Here is a 22587-nt window from a genome sequence, read left to right on the forward strand (position 1 = left end):
AGAAATCCTGAAAACGTTATTATAAATTGAAGCAACTCCTCCCCGTTTGCCTTTTAGACGCGGCTCGTGTTTATAACAGTAATCTTGGGGGGTGGACTCATTTAAAATAATGTAATCATCAGGTTTTAGCCAAGTTTCTGTTAAACAGAGCACATCTAGATTATGATCAGTGATCATATTATTTACAAAAAGTGTTTTCGTAGAAAGGGATCTGATATTCAATAAGCCAATCTTTATCATTTGTTTATCTGTATAACATTGTTTTTTTATTTGTTGAACCTCAATTAAATTGTTAACCTTAACTTGGTTTGGACGTTTTTTGTATATTCTAATTCGGGGAACAGACACAGTCTCTATAGTGTGATATCTAGGTGAAAGAGTCTCTATGTGCTGAGAATTAACTGACCTCTGTGACGGGAGGCAGCTAGCAGACGGTCGGTTTAGCCAGTCTGTCTGCTTCCTGACCTGGGCCCCAGTTAGTCAAGTATAAACACTAAGACTATGTGCCATATTTCTAGACAGAAGAGTGGCGCCACCCCAGGAGGGATGAAGACCATCTCTTTTAAACAGGTCAGGTCTGCCCCAAAAGCTTGTCCAATTGTCTATGAAACCTATGTTATTCTGTGGGCACCACTTAGACATCCAGCCATTGAGTGATGACAATCTGCTATGCATCTCGTCACCACGGTAAGCAGGGAGGGGACCAGAGCATATTACAGTGTCTGACATCGTGCTTGCAAGTTCACACACCTCTTTAATGTTATTTTTAGTGATCAGATTTGGACAAACGTGAGGGTTAGTCAATGGCAAAATTATGCTGAACTCATTCTCAGTTTTGGAAACTCATTCAGAAGGCTAAAGTCACAACATCTAACGATTCCTTTGTGATTATTACTCCAAACCAAAACCACAAGCACACATTGTGCCAAATCAGAATCATATACTTCAAAATGATTAGGAATCAAGATCTGAGGATAAACTGGAAAATGAACAATATACTGATGCACAAGAAATTTATTTCATTCTGAGGTTACATGTAAAAGGCCTGCAGATTTCGCAATAAAACACATCCGAAACACTCATGGAAGACCGTTTTAAATGGATGGCCATTACTGGTCAACTAAAACAAAAATCTCTTACAAAAATATTGAGGCTGTTTTCATCTGTCCTTATAAACTAAACTGCACAGACATCATCAATGCTAACACTGCAGCCGTTAACAGATGCGTGCGATAAAACAGGCGATGGTTCGACTGCCTCTCCTTATTAAAAAAAAAAACAGACAGATGGCTGTCACTCGCAGACATTCACGCAAACGACAAAACCTAAACGGGTTTATATGGGCTCTAATGCCCCCAGGACTTGCGTCCGGCCCAGGAGCGGGATCTGGAGCGGGATCTGGACCTGGATCTGGAGCGAGATGGGGAGCGCGTCTGCCTCTTCTCCTCAACGCCATCCGGAATCTCTGTGTGGAGTTGGCTGGTTCCCCGCGGGCTGCTAGACTTGGACCTGGAGCGTGACCGAGCTCCGCCTCTGCTCTTGGAGTGGGCGGGGCTTCGGCTCCGGTCACGTGCGGAGGGCCTGGACCTGCAGGAGTCACATGACCATTCAGAAGAGTTAGAATAGAGTCACATGACAGACACACAGACAAAGTGCATTAAGAGTTACATTTAATGGTGTTACACAAGGGTCCTTAATTCTTTCCCTGCCAAACACAGAATTTTTCATTATTCATGAGACAATGCTTTCCTGCTAAATATTCTGGGGGCTATGACATTTTTGTGAAAATCATCAAAAATGCTGCCGTCAGCTGGCGACTTTTTTCAAAAACGCTGGTGGGGAAAGAGTTAAAGGACAAAAAAGCAAAGTGATAAAGATATATATATATTAAATAGCTTCAAGAAAATCTCTTGAGATTTAAAAATGAGATTTACAAGAGGGTCCTGGCCAAGATAGGCAGCACATGTAGTTACACATAAAACAAAATATTCGTTTACATGGAAACATACACGCATTAAAACATTTACAATCAGGTGACTCTACAAACAGATCCTTTAAAATACAATGAAAATCGTTTAGTGATAAGCACTCTTTTTTTACATGTAGACTCAGTTGGTTGTGTCTAAAATGAAAGTAAATAGTTGAGAAAACCGTATATGTGCCTGTATATCAGATGCATGCAGGTCTTAAAGGGACAGTACGCCTATTAAACATGCAGCCAACTGTCATTACTGTCACTCTAAAATTTCATTTATGTAATTATTTACTCACTCTCACGTTGTCCCAAACCTGTATTAATTTCTGTCTTGTGCTGAACACAAAAGGTGATATTTTGAAGAATGTGGGTAAACAAAAAATTTCTGGTCCACACTGAATTTAATAGTAGCAAAAAAAGTCACTGTGGACCATTCCTCAAAATATAAGTTATGTTCAGAAGAAGAAGGAAACCCATTCAGATTTAAAAACACTTTTGAGTGAGTAAATAGTGGAATAAAAATAAAACACTATGACAGAATTGACAGACAGCTTACATAATTTGTATTTTGGGAGAACTATTCCTTTAACATTAATAAAACCATAAACACAGAAAAATCACTCACTGCTCTTGACTGATTTCTAAATCAGCTGTATTAAATTCCTTCAGTTTATGTAGTGTTTGTTACTAAAAAAGCAGCATTTTTGCCCCTCTTTGGCCTAAATATCTGCCAGTCTTTTTTTTGTTACCCTGAAATACTTTTTTTATAATATGGAAATTAGTTTGGCTGTAAACAAGCTCAGAAAACTTGCAAAATAGTAAACCAACATCACAAAGTGTGATAAAATCGTTATAAAAAATGTGATATGATTTTTTCCATATCACTCACCCCTAACTTCACTCTAAAAAAAAAAGGCCCAGTTTCAACTTTAATTTTCTGACAGGGTACTGAATTTATCAGGGTACTAAGTACTTAGATACTATTTCAATCTATAGTGAAGTAGTTAGTAGTAATTGAGCATAAGTTTGAAAGTGCTGACTTTCTTTTTGTAAACATCATAAGTTTAGATTTCTCCGCATTTAACACAAGCTTTAAATCACTTAGTGTATGCAGAACTGCATCAAAATCAGACTGAAGATGACTCCGAGGAGTAAATCACAATATCATCAACATATAAATAAAGAAACTTGAATGGGCGAGATTCCTAATATCATTAATATATAAAAAATAATAATGGCCCAAGGACCGATCCCTGTGGTATGCCGATACTTACATTCAGAGCACTAGTTAATGGATTACACCAACATTAGGCTGCTTTTACCCTTCCTCTGGAGCTGGCACTCTCTGGCTATGAACCCAGTTAAATAAATTAGCACAATAATAACGTGTATCGGTGGGCTGACGATCGGATTATGTGACTATGGAGCATATCATCCAACACCAATGCCAATAGTGAAAAGCACAGTACGAATGAACGTGAATTATGATGAGAGAGTCTGGAAAAAGCTTAAGCTCCATTAAGAGTTAAAAATGCATACCAAACTAAACAAGCTCAAAAAAAAAAAAGTAACTGACAAAGTCACGTATAGTTCATGAAAAAATTTTGGCAATAAAAACATCAGACTCAGCAGCGCAAACTGTAAGGGTAAAAACCGTTAGTGCTAGTGTTTTTCCTGCTTCAAATCAGATGAAAAAGATAACATTCATCTGAATGAATTAGAGCATTTATTTGAATAATCGATTATTAACCCTAACCAACAAGTTCATGTTTTCCAGGAATTAATTTTTACATGTGCAAAAGCAGTGAACAGTACATAATTCACATGGTCACATCACACAGCTGCAGCACTTCTGCTAGCAGAGAAAAACAAAGCTAGATAGCCTAGCCTTTTTATAATTATATGAGAAATATATTTTCACTTCAATTAACAAAATGAAAGATAAAACTGTGCAAAGTATGCAGAATTACTGTTGATTTTTGTGTTGTGCGAACCCTTGGCAGAAAGCAGCATCCTATTTTTCTTCATTTTACAAAAGCACAAGATTTGTTTTTTATTGTGAATGCACACAAATACAACCCAATATTTTACAGTGTTGATTATCTGTATGACTAGAAGTAGTTGTTTTCACTGTTCAAGTGCATGCACACAAACAGTTAAGTGTTTCTAACCTGTTCATTACCATAACAATATACAGTCAGTCAGACAAATAGAGAAAACACTGCTCAGGTTAAATATGTAATACAATCTGTGTCGTTAAGAGATGTCACCGGACTGCAGTGATGTCATGCCAAACACATTTTGCTTGGATATTGGAACGTGAGTGAAGAAAAAACTAGAGTTACATCATAGATAATATTCTGGCATTTAAATACATCACAAATAAGAAAACATTTGGATGTGTGTCAAATGAGAGATCTAATGTAGGTTTAAGTTGTAGGTTTCCCTTTATCCTAAACAATTCGTTTTGGCTTGTTGTTTACAGCCTATAGTTTTCATTTTTGTTCCTTTCTGAATAGGGTTAAAATGAAAGGATTTGCTGTGGAGTGAGGGGAACTAAAATAGACTAGCTATATTAATAATTCATGTAAACATTTCAATTCTCTCACTGGGACATATTTCTGAATCTAATAATAAAATGTGACTTACATGTGAATTAAATTAAAAAAAGAATAAAATTTTATATGGGTAGCATATTTTAACTATGCAGCAGATGTTTTAAAATACTTTGATAAATTGCTGTAAAAAAACAAAAAAACTATTAAATGACTTTTAAACTGTTTAACGGATTGTATTAATCTGTCATAATTCTTGCGGTCTGTTAAAAGGGGATTCCTTAGTCGCTGCGAAGAGTTGACAGGTTTGTGTGTGTGTGTGTGTGTAAGAGATGTGTGTTGGTTAGTGTGCATTAATTAAAACAGCACATTAATTTAGAACAGTGATTAAACGGACTTGGAACAACTTGTGCATTAATCGGTTTTACTGCATTCCTGCCAGCCAATCATAATCCAGTATTCAAGCAGAATCAGTGTAAATAAGAGTGGGTTGGCTAGGTCCAGATCAATCAGCTGTGGTTGTGGGTGAGATGATGTACCTGTCGTGTTCTCGGCTGCGTCTGCGGTGTGTTCCTCCTCTGGACCTGCTGGGAGAAGCACAAGGTCAGTGTCCTGATCCACAGCTGTGAGGGATGCTGTGGCGCTCACTCGCTCACTCTCTAGGGCTCTGGGATCGTCTGCGGCGTCTGTCGTAGGACGTGCTGCGAGACCTGCGTCTGTCGCGGCTGCGTGAGCGTCTGTGCCGATCGTAGTCGTCGTATCGTGAGCTGCGTGGTGACTGCCGGTCCTTGGACTTCATCTGCCCCGGCGCTGACAAACACAAGAGAGCTCGTCACACTTGGGCCTGGGAAAATAAATCCATGCATCTCGAATCGAGAAATGATTCAGAGATCTTCTGAATGCATGACGATTCTTTCTGGAGTCATTCTGAACTAGGTTGTGAACAGCAGATGGCGCTGCATGCTTTAGAAACAGCTGTACTCTGCTCGTTTCCAAATACTTACACACTTGAACCAAAAGTAATCATTCATTACATTTGAAGTTTGAAGGGAATCACAAGGCTGTTCGCCGTGGGCTTTGTTTACATTAATCTCATCATAAAAGCATTCTGGGCCAGACTCAGCCGAACACACAAGTGCTCTTCAGCTCTTCTTCATCAGTGCTCCAGTGTGCAGATAAAAACTAGAGCGCCATCTGCTGTTAACATAAGATCAGAATCCATTCCAGAAAGATGCAATCTGAAGATCTCAGAATCAATCCATGAATCGATTCTGCATCGATTTATCGTCACAGCCCTAGGAACAATCGCTCCCAAACACACAGCGTCCTCTCAGAGCGGGTCAGCACTCACTCTTACGGTCTCCCTGAGCGAACTGGATCTCGATCTGCCGTCCACACACCCACTTCCTGTCCAGATTGAGCAGAGCGTCCTCCGCATCCCGGACATCCTCGAACGTGCTGCGCTGTTAAGGGCTCCAACGGAGTGCGTTCCTCACACACACACAAACACTCGCTCGCTCACTCACTCACTCACACACTCGCTCACTCACACACACACGCAAACACACACTCGCTCACTCACACACACTCACACACTCGCTCACTCACACACACACGCAAACACACACTCGCTCACTCACTCGCTCACACACACACACAAACACTCGCTCGCTCACTCACTCACTCACACACTCGCTCACTCACACACACACGCAAACACACACTCGCTCACTCACTCGCTCACACACACACTCGCTCACACACGCACACAAACACTCGCTCACACACACACACACTCACTCACACACACTCGCTCACCCGCTCACTCACACACACACCCGCTCACTCACACACACACCCGCTCACTCACACACACACCCGCTCACTCACACACACACCCGCTCACTCACACACACACACACGCTCGCTCACTCTCACACACACACACGCTCGCTCACTCTCACACACACACACGCTCGCTCACTCACTCTCACACACACGCTCACTCACTCACTCACACACACGCTCACTCACTCACTCACACACACGCTCGCTCTCACACACACACACGCTCGCTCGCTCTCACTCACACACACACGCTCGCTCGCTCTCACTCACACACACACGCTCGCTCGCTCTCACTCACACACACACGCTCGCTCGCTCTCACTCACACACACACGCTCGCTCGCTCTCACTCACACACGCACGCTCGCTCGCTCTCACTCACACACGCTCGCTCGCTCTCACACACACACGCACGCACGCTCGCTCTCACTCACACACACACGCTCGCTCACTCTCACACACACACGCTCGCTCACTCTCACACACACACGCTCGCTCACTCTCACACACACACGCTCGCTCACTCTCACACACACACGCTCGCTCACTCTCACACACACACGCTCGCTCACTCTCACACACACGCTCGCTCACTCTCACACACACACGCTCGCTCACTCTCACACACACACGCTCGCTCACTCTCACTCACACACACGCTCGCTCACTCACACACACGCTCGCTCACTCACACACACGCTCGCTCACTCACACACACGCTCGCTCACTCACACACACGCTCGCTCACTCACACACACACGCTCGCTCACTCTCACACACACGCTCGCTCACTCTCACACACACGCTCGCTCACGCTCACACACACGCTCGCTCACTCTCACACACACACGCTCGCTCACTCTCACACACACACGCTCGCTCACTCTCACACACACGCTCGCTCACTCTCACACACACGCTCGCTCACTCTCACACACACGCTCGCTCACTCTCACACACACACGCTCGCTCACTCTCACACACACACGCTCGCTCACTCTCACACACACACGCTCGCTCACTCTCACACACACACGCTCGCTCACTCTCACACACACACGCTCGCTCACTCTCACACACACGCTCGCTCACTCTCACACACACGCTCGCTCACTCTCACACACACACGCTCGCTCACTCTCACTCACACACACGCTCGCTCACTCACACACACGCTCGCTCACTCACACACACGCTCGCTCACTCACACACACGCTCGCTCACTCTCACACACACGCTCGCTCACTCTCACACACACGCTCGCTCACGCTCACTCTCACACACACACGCTCGCTCACTCTCACACACACACGCTTGCTCACTCTCACTCACACACACGCTCGCTCACTCACACACACGCTCGCTCACTCTCACACACACGCTCGCTCACGCTCACTCTCACACACACGCTCGCTCACTCTCACACACACACGCTCGCTCACTCTCACACACACACGCTCGCTCACTCTCACACACACACGCTCGCTCACTCTCACACACACACCCGCTCGCTCTCACTCACACACACGCTCGCTCACTCTCACACACACACGCTCGCTCACTCTCACACACACACGCTCGCTCACTCTCACACACACACACGCTCGCTCACTCTCACACACACACACGCTCGCTCACTCTCACACACACACACGCTCGCTCACTCTCACACACACACACGCTCGCTCACTCTCACACACACGCTCGCTCACTCTCACACACACGCTCGCTCACTCTCACACACACGCTCGCTCACTCTCACACACACGCTCGCTCACTCTCACACACACGCTCGCTCACTCTCACACACACGCTCGCTCACTCTCACACACACGCTCGCTCACTCTCACACACACGCTCGCTCACTCACACACACACGCTCGCTCACTCACACACACGCTCGCTCACTCTCACACACACACACGCTCGCTCACACACACACACGCTCGCTCACTCTCACTCTCACTCACACGCTCGCTCACTCTCACACACACACTCGCTCACTCACTCACACACACTCGAATAGGGCTGGGTGAAAAATAAAATACTAATCTCTTGATTTTAAATCCCAAGAATCGATTAGTCTGTAAACACTGATTTCACAGGCATCTGTCAAGTTTAAGATTTTGGGCTTTTTTCAGACTAGTGGGAAGAGAACATCCAAAAGACCCTGTTCAGAGTTTCTTTTATAGCACTTTATCCATATACAATACATTTCAATTACATCAATATTTTTAAAGGCTGGTTTCTCAAAATGAGTTTTTTCTCCAACACTGAGCCATAAATCTCCACTTCAGGAGCACTTACACACCAAACTTTACATTTTATTCCTGCTTGATTACCGTATTTTTCGGACTATAAGTCGCACCTGAGTATAAGTCGCATCAGTCCAAAAATACGTCATGATGAGGAAAAAAACATAAATAAGTCGCACTGGACTATAAGTCATATTTATTTAGAACCAAGAACCAAGAGAAAACATTACCGTCTCCAGCCGCCAGAGGGCGCTCTCTGTTTTCGGTGTAGACTACAGGAGAACAGAGCAGCATAGAGCGCCCTCTGGAGGCTGGAGACGGTAATGTTTTCTCTTGGTTCATTCTCTTGGTTTATTTCTCTCGGTTCATGTCAAATTAATTTTGATACATAAGTCGCACCTGACTATAAGTCGCAGGACCAACTAAACTATTAAAGAAAATTGTGACTTATAGTCCGGAAAATACGGTATATACATTTTATTCCCCCCCCAAAATTTTTTGGAAATATATTGCTTTTTTGTCTGTTCTAAGTGTCGTCTGAATTATGGAATGACAGAAACAATTGACTAATTATGTAAAAAAAAAAACTAAACAAGATTTTTGAAACTGACTACATCGAGTGTTCAGATTTTCGTATGTATTTTCGAGTGCGTGTGTGTGTATATGTGTGTGTGAGATTGTGTTTGTGTGTGTGTGTGTGAGAGAGATTGTGTTTGTGTGTATGTGTGTGTGTGTGAGAGATTGTGTTTGTGTGTATGTGTGTGCGCGTGTGTGTGTGTGAGAGATTGTGTTTTTGTGTGTGCGCATGTGTATGTGTGAGAGAGATTGTGTTTTTGCGTGTGTGTGAGATTGTGTTTGTGTGTATGTGTGCGCGCGTATGTGGCTGCGTATGTGCGTGTGTGTGAGTGTGTAATACAGAGAGCAGAGGAGAATTGTAAATGCGTGACCATGTAGAGACAGAAATGACACATCATAATATAAATAAGATAAATAACGTAAGGCTTTTTAGTTTAAGTTATAGACCTGTTCTGTAGGAAAGCTAACCTTAAATGTCTTCTGTTGTGGTCTGGTGATAATATAATAGCAGAGAAACACTGGGACAGCCACAGATCCATCAGTTTAACCCTCAGTATTATAGTAATGTAGTACCAACTGACTCTGTATATTTTAGAGCATTAGAGAGATGTGTGGCATGTACTGCATCTGATATGTATCCCAAATAATCAATATTGAATCGAAGCTTGTGAATGTGAATCAAATGGTGAAATGTCTAAACCCAGCCCTACAAAAGAACACAGGCTTGTGTCCTGAATCAGAGGATACTGGAGGGACCTTTACCTTCATCTTTACACTCTTTACTACGCCGCAGCAGCTCGTCTCGGCCCACAGTGTCTGTCTGCTTTAGTTTCACTCTCTGCTCTCTGTCTTTGTGGCGGCGGCTTGTCTTTTAGTCCTACTCTACACGGCTCTTTATCTGTGTCTTTGAGCCGGGCTCCAGCAGGAGACGCCGCTACAACAGAGAGATCAGGGTTAACACCACACTGGTCAAAGGATATTGAATGTAAGCGAATCCTCTGGGCCGACGGGAGTAGAAGTCTAGAGGGATGTAGACGTCTGTGACGGGGCCGTATCGGCCGAACTCTCTCCGCAGATCCTCTGGCCTGAACACCGGAAACAACATCTTACCAGGACACACTTAAAGAAACCCTGCAGCTCATTTACTGAGGCCAGGCTCGTGCTTCAGCAGGACACAGATGTTTAGATCAAAGACTCATCGAACGAAAGCCATAGAGAAGCACAGCAGCACAGAATTAACCCCGCGGCTCCTGGCCATATAGCGAGGCCTTATGAAGTGAAACGATCAGTCTGTGCAAGAAACTGAACATTACTCACAACAATATTACTGTAATCCAGAGCCTCAGACATAAGAATAACTGAAGATCATGTAAGTGTGCTCAACTGTGCACCATGATTATGAACTAAATGTGCTTTTAACATACTAACATCTTTGTATTAAAAAGCTAAGCTGATACAGATTAACTTTATATGCTTAAGACATGTCAAACATCACATTTCACATCATTAGGCTGTGGAACACAGTAATAATGTTTTAAGTAATATTAAATAATAATCGTTTTGCTATATATATGGTCAGGAGCAGCGGATTCATGTTGTGATGCTCGATATGTTAGTGACTCTCACAGTGACGGCACCCATTGACTTTTAGTGAATCAGCATCTACTGCTGAAGAACTAAACTCATCTTCATCTCGTGCCTCGAGGGAGAGTAAACTACTTCTGGAAGAAACCTTCAGTTAAAATGATTGTAAAGAGATAATATAGATGATATAATATAAAAAAATAGTAGAAATATATTCCATACAGATAAAAATCTACATTTTGTATTATTTTAAATCAACATTTAGGTCAGTGTGTTATTATGGTCACTAAACTGTAAAATTATATATAAATTTTCACAGAAATGAAACTGAAACTAACAGTTGCTGATTGTTTTGCTTTATTAACTGCATGTTTCTTTTCTTCTTTCTCTTCTTCATTAGGCCACAACACTGTCTCAGAATAATCCTTTAAAGCCTCGGTTAAACAAAAGTCTAAAGTATTTCCGATCACCGTCATAATAATAATAATAATCCTTTTATTACTGATACCAAAACAATCAAACAAAAACTAGCTTAAATATCGGAATATCTGATGAGAAATGCAACGAGCGTATGATAGTGAAAAATAAATAAATAAAATAATAATAATAATAATGATTATGCTAATAACAAAACGACGAGCGAACTACAATAAACCCCATTCAAACACGAAATATTAGGCCTCAGAAATATAAGAGTCATATTAAAGATGTTTGATTAATCAGAAATATAAAGAGAAATGGACGCTTCTGAAGCGGGAATGAACAAAGTTTCTTACCGGGACTCGTCGGAAATATTGCGGACGAACAGAGAGCTGTTGGGCGGTCTCATGTACCGAGACATTATAATCAGTATTCAATTCGTGCTTGTTGAAGCCAAATATGAAAGAGTTTTAAGAGTGATTCCTTTCTGAAATCTTTCTAGCTCCACGCGGTTCTGTGTCGCTTTTACTTCGGCGACATCGAGGCGTGAACTCAACAGCGCTTCACTCCACAGCACCGCCTAGAGACGCGCTCCAGAACTGCACTCACCAACACACACACACACACACACACACACACACACACACACACTCTCTCTCTCTCTCTCTCTCTCTCTCTCACACACACACACTCTCTCTCTCTCTCTCTCTCTCTCTCTCTCTCTCTCTCGCACACACACACACACAAACACACACACTCTCTCTCTCTCTCTCTCTCTCAATTCAATTCAATTCAATTCAATATTGCTTTATTGGCATGAATGTAAATTATACAATATTGCCAAAGCTTAGTGTACATATATAGAAGAAATAAAATAAATTATAACAAAAAAATGGACATCACAGTAATGGAACTGATTATAATAACATCTTATAATATTAAACTAGCAAATTATAACATTTGTGTGAACGTTTGATTCCACAGTCTTAAACTTACATAGAAATACACAAACATACCAAGGATCACTGTGGTGCACAATAGGGTCAGACACACTGAGGTCACATTCATACACACACACACACACACACACACACACGTTCACCTGCTGTCTCTCAGGCTGTGGCACGTCCACACGTATCTCGCAGCCAGTGCTGCTGTGTGTCCCTGTCCTAATATTATTTTTAATTTTTCTGTTTCACTAATTGCTGTAAAGTTCTGTATTAAATTTGTGAATTTGCTGAAGTATAGTTCTCTTATGGAGGTGTATTTCTGACAGTGCAGGAGGAAGTGCGTCTCTGTCTCGATCTCTCCTGTCTGACAGTGAGCACACACTCTTCTCTCTCTGGGTAACCAGCTCTTTCGGTGTCTGCCCGTCTCGATGGCTAGACTGTGCTCACTGAGCCTGTACTTGGTCAGGATCCGTCTCTGCTTTGTGTCTCTGACACTCTGGAGATAATCTTCATATTCATAATCTGATTTTAGAGTTCGATAGAATTGTAATTTACTTTGTGTTTTAGTTTCTTGATCCCAATGTTCCAGATATGTATTTTTAGATAGTTTGGTAATTTGATTGATTTTGATGTTTGGTTGAGAAGCAGTGCTGGTCTGAGACTGGTTAGTGTTAGTAGAGTTAGTCAGGTTAGTAAGTCTCAGAACTAGCTGACTGAGTGGACTCTTTTCAGGGTTCAGTTCTTGGGTTTGTAGCGCTTTAAAATGTAGCGATTCTGTGGGACTTGATTTCAGATGCATCCAGAATTTGAGGGATCTTTTTTGCATATTGATAATCAATGGGAATCGGCCTAATTCTGCCCTACATGCGTTATTGGGTGTTCTTCTTTGTAATTTTAGAATCATTTTGCAGAATTCTGTGTGTAGGGCTTCTGTTGGATGTCTGTCCCATCTAGTGTAGCTCTGATCACTGAGTGGACCCCAAACCTCACTTCCATACAGCGCTATGGGCTGAAGCACACTATCAAAGATTTTACACCAAATTGGAATCGGTATTTCAATATTTTGGAATTTTTTCCTGATTGCATATAGAGCTCTTCGAGCTTTATCTTTGAGAGCATTCACTGCCGAACTGAAACTCCCCGATGCAGTGAGGGTCAGACCGAGGTAAGTGTACTGCATCGTGTGTTCTAGAGCGGTGCTGCCTAGACTGAACTGGTATCTGTGTTCCTGACACCTGGGCTTCTTCTGGAAGACCATAATGTTGGTCTTGTTGAGGTTTACTGCCAGGGCCCAGTTCTGGCAGTAGTTGTCCAGCAGGTCCAGCTGCTGCTGTAGTCCCTGTGGGGTGGAGGACAGCAGCACCAGATCATCTGCGTACAGCAATAGCTTGATGTTCTTGTCTTGTAGAGAGAGTCCAGGGGCTGTAGACTGTTCCAGCTGCACCGCTAACTCATTGATGTAAATGTTGAACAGAGTTGGACTCAGACTACAGCCCTGCCGCACTCCTCTTCTCTGGGTGAAGAATTCTGTATGTTTGTTGCCAATTCGGATTGCACATTTGTTGTTCGAATACATTGATTTTATAATGTCAAAAACTTTACCCCCTACACCACTTTGTAAAAGTTTATAGTATAATCCGTCGTGCCAAATAGAATCAAATGCTTTTTTGAAATCGACAAAGCATGCAAATATTTTTCCGTTTTGGGTCTGTTTTACGTGTTTATTGATTAGGGTGTGTAGGGTGTAAATGTGGTCAGTCGTTCTGTGATTTGGAAGGAAGCCAATCTGACTCGGGCTCAGGACATTGTGCTCGTTAAGGAAGTTTACCATTCTATGGTTTAAAATACTGCTAAATAACTTCCCCAGATTACTGCTCACACAGATGCCTCTGAAATTATTCGGGTCCAATCTGTCTCCACTCTTGTGAATAGGGGTAATGAGTCCTCGGCTCCAGATGTCAGGAAAGCAGCCTGAACTAAGAACAGTGTTGAATAATTTGAGCACAGCTGTCTGAAGCTCAGGTGTGCTGTGTTTCAGCATTTCACCTAGAATGCTGTCAGGACCACAAGATTTCTTACATTTTTGGCTTTTGAGTTTGTTTGTCAATTCTTTAAATGCAATTGGGAAGTCAAGTGGATTTTGATTATTTTTAATAGTGTCTTCATAAGTTTGTAGATTTTGTTTGATCAGATCATAATTGTCATTGAGTTTTTTTTGGTGGGATTTCTTGATATAAATTTTCAAAGTGTTGTGTCCAAATGTTTCCGTCTTGTATTGGTAGATCTTGTGGTTTTGTTGTGCTCAGATTATTCCACATATCCCAGAACTGATTTTGATTTATTGAATGTTCTATTTCTTCTAAACGTTTGTTCAGATGGTGTTGCTTTTTTGCTCTAATTATGTCTTTGTATTGTTTTAGTTTTGAACAGTATTCAGTTCTTATGTTGGTGTCGTATGGTTCTTTATGTTTCAGATTTGATAATTTTCTAAGTTGTTTTCTTAATGTTTTACAGTCTGAGTCAAACCATTTTTCATCTTTTGGTGTTTTTTTAATGAATTTTTTGCCTTTCTTTTTCAATTCACTTATATATGCTGCTTTTTGAAATATGTTATTGATTTCATTTGTAGCCAAATTAACACCATCTTTAGTTGTTTCAAATTGTTTATTCATAAATATAGTGATTAGATTCTTCAGTTCTTCAGAATTCAGGGCATGAATGAATTTCTCTGCGCTGTCTGAAGTCCATCTGTATTTCTGCTGGACCTGAAACATTGTGCAGGTTTCCAGCTTGATTTGTTCTGGTGTGTGATTTGTTTTAATATAAATGTTAGTTTGGTTATGGTCAGAAAGTGGAGTTTGCTGTTTGACAGTGAATGCACTGAAGGAGGAGGGGTCCATGTCAGTGATGGCGTAGTCAACTACACTAGCTCCAAGAGCTGAACAACACGTGAACCTCCCTAAAGAGTCCCCTCGGATCCTGCCATTAAGGATGTACAGGCCTAAAGCTCGGCAGAGGTGCACTAACTCAGAACCAGTTTTATTTACAGTTTGGTCAAGATTATTTCTCGGTGGAAGATTTCTTGTGAGACCCAGGGAGCTCTGGCCAAAGATATATTGATTCCCCTTTGGATCTATGTAATCTGGTTCAGATCCAGTTCTTGCATTAAAGTCTCCACACAGCAGCACATTTCCCTGGGCCTGGAAACGGCTGATCTCTGTGTGGATGTTGTTCAGATACTCTTCATCATGGTAAGGGGATTCTGCTGGGGGAATATAGATGGCACAGAGGTATGTGTCAGTGGTTGAAATGCCAATTTGTTTGTTTAGTTTTAACCAGCAGTGAAATTTTCCGAGTGTGATGACAGAAATGTGTTTGGCCAGATCCTCCTTGTACCACAGCAGAACTCCTCCTGAGTCTCGTCCACGATGTACTGAACTTAATTTAACTGAGGGCACAATCACTTCATAGTAGCCTGAGGGACAGTAGGTGAGCACATCATTTCTACACCAGGTCTCGGTGAGAACGATAATATCAGCATCTTTGATATTTTTAAGGAATTCAGGGTCTGTGCTTTTAGAACCAAAAGTTGAAGAAAAAAGACCCTGAATATTCCAACAACATATATTAAATGAACGCATTAGTATTATTAAAGATAAACCTATTTTGTAAGACAGAGAGAAAATAACACAATGTACAGTACATGCTAAACAATTTACATTAGTGCTTTTTTTTTTATTTTATAATGTGTTAGTGTGTGTAGTCCTTATCTGCTGAGCAGCTGTCTGCACAGGGTCTGGAGCATCTCTCTGATCTGACTCAGTTCACTGCTGGGGGCTGCAGCTTCAGCATAGCTCTGTGCTCTCAGCTCGGGGGGCTTCTCTTGCTGTGGGGGGGCCTTCGGTCTCTTCCTCCTGACTGGGGTTTGTTGGGCAGCAGGTGGATGTGAGGTCGGTGACTGTAGGTGTACAGCTCTGTGGGGAGCTGGAGGTGGATGATGTGGGATCCTGGTCCAGGCGATGTCCTTCCTCACCGGGGTCGGAGGGGTGTGTCTGGGCATGTAGGGGTGAATGGGTCGATGGTATTCTGGGGTCGGTAACAGGGGCCTTGGTGATGATGGTCTGCGGCCCAGGGCTGCATCCTTTAGGGTCTTTGCAAAGACACGAACTGCATCTCTGTGCAGGTGGAGTCCATCATACAGGTGATGGAGGCCGATGTTGTGGTGGTGGGCCAGGTGTACGTTAGGGAGTGAAGAACATCTACGGGAGATTTCAGCATTAATGCTGTAGATGATGTGTGGTGGTGTGTCGGATCGTGGGAGAAGTGTGGAGATTACGATTCGGGACTCTGGGAATCTTTTGCTGGTGACTTCTGCTATTTTCCTCACAGCGTCAGCAGTATTGTTGCGCAGTGTGTGAAGGTCGTTCGTCCCAGTGTGTATAATAACACGTGAGGGGTGTCCTGTGAAGTCTCTGATGATCTGGTGGGCCTGGCCTGTTGTGCTGCATCGCTTTGCAGTGACTTTCTGGTGTGGGAAGAGTTTCTGTGGGTCCAAGAACTTCCCATTAGAGTCCATGAGGAGGAGCACATCTGGGTCAGGTTCAGGACTGTGGGCAGGTGAGGCTTGTGCTTCTGCAGGTGTCTGTGTGTTTGTCGCAGGTACACTCTCTCTGTAGTTAGGTCTGTCTGTAGTAGGAGCTGTACTGTAGCACGGTGTGTTGTCTGTTGTGTTATTCTGTAACTGCTCTCTCATGTCTTGCAGCTGTCTGGAGAAGATCTCCTCTTTTCTCTCTTTGTCCTCCTCTAGCTTGCCTATCTGTACACGCAGAGCTCGGTTGTCTTCCTGTAGATCTCTGACAGCTCTGGTGAGTTCAGTGATGGAGGAGTGAGTGTTGTTCCTCAGCTGCTGGAGTTCATCTTTGAGCTCTTGGATGTGAAGGTTTGTGTTGTGTTTGTCTGAGAGTTTGGCTTGAGTGTGTTCTCTGAATTCAGTGAAGTCCAGTTCCAGTAAAGCTAAGCTGTCTCTCAGTCAGCGTTCAGATGGTGAAGGAGGAGGATTCACTGGGTCTTCTTCCTCAGAGTCTGTACAGTCTCCCTGAGGCTCGTCTCTCTCCTCCTCGACTCTGGCCTTCAGCAGGGGAAACATCTCCTCAAATGAGTTCAGGCTTGCTTCATTGCCTTGCAGTAGGAAGGTGCCTTTAGTGTAGTATGTTATGGTGAGAATGGGGTTGTCTGTATCCAGCATTTCATCTTTACATATAGTTAATCTTCCCCCTCGGCCGATTCCTTCTTTAAACACATGTTTGTATTCCTCACAGATGGTCAGTTTCCATGCAGTTATTAGAGTGGTGTAGAAGATGAGGTTGTTCTTGATTCTCCTACCGTTGAGCTGAATGTAGTCAGCATACAGCAGATCAGGGTTGTCTCTGAGAGTCTTGTCTTTGTGTTTCTTTCGTGCCTGCACACTTCTGCACTTCTCTGGGTAACACACCTCCCTGCAGTCTGTTTGCGCCAGGGTTGCCATGGTGATCACACTGGGCCACTGAGTCACAGCTGCAGCTAGCTTTAGCCTTTAGCTTCTAATTATGAGAGGTTTTACTCTCTCTAATAAAGTAAAAATAACTTTTTGTCAAAGTTTTGTGCCAAATAGTGCTCACCTCTCTGTTTAGTATCTGAAGATCAAAAATTGTGAGATGTTTTTCAGCTGGAGTTCTTTTAAAAAATCTTTGACGGTTTTGGAGGGAAATCTGCAGTTAGCTGTTAGAGTGGTGATCCAGCATCAGATGCTAATTCACAGGCTCCAATCTTCTTTCTTGTTTTAAAAATGTTTAAAGAAGAAAAATCTTACTTTCCATGAATCCAGATTGTTCCTCTGTTGTTTGTACTTGATTTTTGTCGTTATCTCGCTCTCTGTCTCACTTTTTGGTTTAATCTTTAATGATTTTTCAGGAGCTCATTTTTAGAGTGGCTGATCAGTATCACACACTCTCTCTCTCTCTCTCTCTCTCTCTCTCTCTCACACACACACACACACACACACATATGAAGATGACAGTAACACACACACATACACGCACACACACACACGTAAAGATGACGGTAACACACACACACACACACGTCAAGATGAAACTAACACACAGACACACGTGAAGATGAAAGTAACACACACACACACCCATGAAGATGACAGTAACGCACACACACACACACACACACACACACACACACACACACACACACACACACTCTCTCTCTCTCTCTCTCTCTCTCTCTCTCACACACACACACACACACACACACTCTCTCTCTCTCTCTCTCTCTCTCTCTCTCTCTCTCACACACACACACACACACACATATGAAGATGACAGTAACACACACACACACACGTAAAGATGACAGTAACACACACACACACACACACACACACACACACACGTCAAGATGACACTAACACACAGACACACGTGAAGATGAAAGTAACACACACACACACCCATGAAGATGACAGTAACACACACACACGCACACACACACACACACACACACACACACATGAAGATGACAGTAACACACACACACACACACCCATGAAGATGACAGTAACACACGCACACACACACACACATGAAGATGACAGTAATACACACACACGCACCCATGAAGATGACAGTAACACACACACGCACACACATGAAGATGACAGTAACACACACACACGCACACACACACACACACACACACACACACACTGACAGACAGGTGAACCCTGAACAGACTGTCAATCTGTCAAACACATTCATGTAATCATACACGGACTGCAGAAGAACCCAAACTGAAGAAACGTCTTTTTAATCATTTCTGAAACAAGGACATTCCTAGAGGAGCTCTGTCAGATTTAGGTCACTTATGGAGACAATTTTATAACTATAACTAAACACACACACACACACACACAATCTGACGAGATATTCATGTGCTGCTCAAAGCCTCTGCTCACCACACACACACACACACAACAAATATTAAATAGCATGGACGTATATTTACTGAGTAATCCACGTATTGGTAAAATGGAGTTAAAATGCCATAACATGACCCAATTTAACTCATAGAGTCATTTTTAGACCCCTGTACCTCTCAGAATGAATCATATATGAATCACACAGGGCCTTCAAAATAAAGATACCAAAAGAGCCATCGCATCAGCATCATTCTCATTATATTTGCATACTGTAAGTGCTGTGATATATGACTGATTTTTTATATTTTAGATGAAAAAGTTACTGAAATTCCTAAGCATATCCAAAACCTCAGAACAACTTGATGATGTAACAGAAACTATGGACTCTCTCTTTTCTAGCACTTTAAATACAGTTGCTCCTTTACGCTTAAGGAAGGTTAAGGAAAACCGTTTGACACCATGGTATAATGAGCATACTCGCACCCTAAAGAGAGCAGCCCGAAAAATGGAGCGCAGCTGGAGGAAAACAAAACTAGAGGTATTTCGTATTGCTTGGCGGGAAAGTAACATATTCTACAGAAAAGCATTAAAAACTGCTAGATCAGATTACTTTTCTTCTCTTTTAGAAGAAAACAAACATAACCACAGGTATTTATTCAATACAGTGGCTAAATTAATGAAAAATAAAGCCTCAACAAGTGTTGACATTTCCCAACACCACAGCAGTAATAACTTTATGAACTACTATACTTCTAAAATCGATACTATTAGAGATAAAATTGCAACCATTCAGCCGTCAGCTACAGTATCACATCAGACAGTGCACTATAGACCCCCTGAGGAACAGTTCCACTCATTCTCTACTATAGGAGAGGAAGAATTGTATAAACTTGTTAAATCATCTAAACCAACAACATGTATGTTAGACCCTATACCATCTAAGCTCCTAAAAGAGGTGATTCCAGAAGTCATAGATCCTCTTCTGACTATTATTAATTCCTCATTTTCATTAGGATATGTCCCCAAAACCTTCAAACTGGCTGTTATTAAGCCTCTCATAAAAAAACCACAACTTGACCCCAGAGAACTAGTTAATTATAGACCAATCTCGAATCTCCCTCTTCTGTCCAAGATACTAGAAAAGGTGGTATCCTCACAATTATATTCCTTCTTAGAGAAAAATGGTATATGTGAGGATTTCCAGTCAGGATTTAGACCGTATCATAGTATTGAGACTGCTCTCCTTAGAGTTACAAATGATCTGCTCTTATCATCTGATCGTGGGTGTATCTCTCTATTAGTTTTATTGGATCTTAGTGCTGCGTTTGACACAATTGACCACAACATTCTTTTGCATAGACTTGAACACTTTGTTGGCATCAGTGGAAGTGCATTAGCATGGTTTAAATCGTACTTATATGACCGCCATCAGTTCATAGCAGTGAATGAAGATGTATCATATCGATCACAAGTGCAGTATGGAGTACCTCAAGGCTCAGTACTAGGGCCGCTACTCTTCACACTTTATATGTTACCCTTGGGAGATATCATCAGGAAACATGGTGTTACATTTCTCTGTTATGCTGATGATACTCAGCTCTATATTTCTATATTTTCCATCTCAAAAATATATCTAAATTACGGCCTATGCTCTCAATGTCAAATGCAGAAATGTTAATCCATGCATTTATGTACTTAAGGTTAGATTATTGTAATGCTTTATTGGGTGGTTGTTCTGCACGCTTAGTAAACAAACTACAGCTAGTCCAAAATGCAGCAGCAAGAGTTCTTACTAGAACCAGGAAGTATGACCATATTAGCCCGGTCCTGTCCACACTGCACTGGCTCCCTATCAAACATCGTATAGATTTTAAAATATTGCTTATTACTTATAAAGCCCTGAATGGTTTAGCACCTCAGTATTTGAATGAGCTCCTTTTACATTATACTCCTCTACGTCCGCTACGTTCTCAAAACTCAGGCAATTTGATAATACCTAGAATATCAAAATCAACTGCGGGCGGCAGATCCTTTTCCTATTTGGCGCCTAAACTCTGGAATAACCTACCTAACATTGTTCGGGAGGCAGACACACTCTTGCAGTTTAAATCTAGATTAAAGACCCATCTCTTTAACCTGGCTTACACATAACATACTAATATGCTTTTAATATCCAAATCCGTTAAATGTAGAGCTGCACCGATCACGATAGGCCGATCATTAATGCGCATCTCGTCAGTAAAGCCGGTTCTCTAATCAGCGGTAAATTCAATCAGGTGCGTGATTTCACATAGAGCACCTGTTACTTCACAGAGCCGTTGTTAACTGAGAAGATAAATAAACGCTGAAAAACGAACGTTCGAATTTTAAAATTGTTTTAGGGGATGTAGAGCCTTTTTCTTTTTCTTGGTCCTGTAGCTAATTTTACATAATGATTACAAATTACAAAACCATATTAAAAAAATAAAATAATTTGCCTTATTAAATGAAACTGATTAATTTTGGTAAATATTTTGCTAAATGTGATTGTGTGCTGGTAGTAGGCTAGTGCTGGCACCTTGTCTGGTTTAGGCCTTTCGTGGATAAATAATGATGACAATAAAACCGCCAGTAGGTGACAGCAAATCCATGGTTTAAGTATTTATTGAATCGTTCAAATCAAACTTTTCGTTCAAAACGGCTGATTCCATTCACCCCAAGATCAGAGGGTCACTGCAGTCCCCCGGATCCAGTACGTATCCAGACCAGATGGTGGATCAGCACCTAGAAAGGACCTCTACATCCCTGAAAGACAGCGGAGACCAGGACAACTAGAGCCCCAGATACAGATCCCCTGTAAAGACCTTGTCTCAGAGGACCACCAGGACAAGACCACAGGAAACAGATCAATCAATCAATCAATCAATCACCTTTATTTATATAGTGCTTTAAACAAAATACATTGCGTCAAAGCAAATGAACAACATTCATTAGAAAAACAGTGTCTCAATAATGCAAAATGATAGTTAAAGGCAGTTAATCATTGAATTCAGTGATGTCATCTCTGTTCAGTTTAAATGGTGTCTGTGCATTTATTTGCAATCAAGTCAATGATATCGCTGTAGATGAAGTGACCCCAACTAAGCAAGCCAGAGGCGACAGCGGCAAGGAACCGAAACTCCATCGGTGACAGAATGGAGAAAAAAACCTTGGGAGAAACCAGGCTCAGTTGGGGGTCAGTTCTCCTCTGACCAGACGAAACCAGTAGTTCAATTCCAGGCTGCAGCAAAGTCAGATTGTGCAGAAGAATCATCTGTTTCCTGTGGTCTTGTCCTGGTGCTCCTCTGAGACAAGGTCTTTACAGGGGATCTGTATCTGGGGCTCTAGTTGTCCTGGTCTCCGCTGTCTTTCAGTGATGTAGAGGTCCTTTCTAGGTGCTGATCCACCATCTGGTCTGGATACGTACTGGATCCGGGTG

General features: G+C 42.3%; 1 protein-coding gene across 2 annotated transcripts; it reads right to left on the reverse strand.

The window, feature by feature from the left end:
- Window positions 1-998: 998 nt before the first annotated feature.
- LOC113119766 (serine/arginine-rich splicing factor 10-like) lies at window positions 999-11771 on the reverse strand. 2 transcript variants are annotated; one of them, XM_026289413.1, is made up of 6 exons: window positions 11570-11771; window positions 10190-10294; window positions 5882-5985; window positions 5187-5340; window positions 5070-5117; window positions 999-1587 (listed from the first exon to the last, which is right to left on the reverse strand). In XM_026289413.1, the coding sequence occupies exons 1-6, from the start codon at window positions 11632-11634 to the stop codon at window positions 1347-1349; spliced, it is 717 nt and encodes a 238-aa protein (XP_026145198.1). In that variant the 5' UTR covers window positions 11635-11771; the 3' UTR covers window positions 999-1346. The 2 variants fall into 2 exon arrangements, with proteins under 2 accessions (XP_026145198.1, XP_026145200.1); XM_026289415.1 differs by having other exon boundaries at window positions 5070-5114; window positions 11570-11768.
- Between the last annotated feature and the right edge of the window lie 10816 nt (window positions 11772-22587).

Source organism: Carassius auratus, chromosome 19 (assembly GCF_003368295.1).
Source record: "Carassius auratus strain Wakin chromosome 19, ASM336829v1, whole genome shotgun sequence".
Lineage (NCBI taxonomy): Eukaryota > Metazoa > Chordata > Actinopteri > Cypriniformes > Cyprinidae > Carassius > Carassius auratus.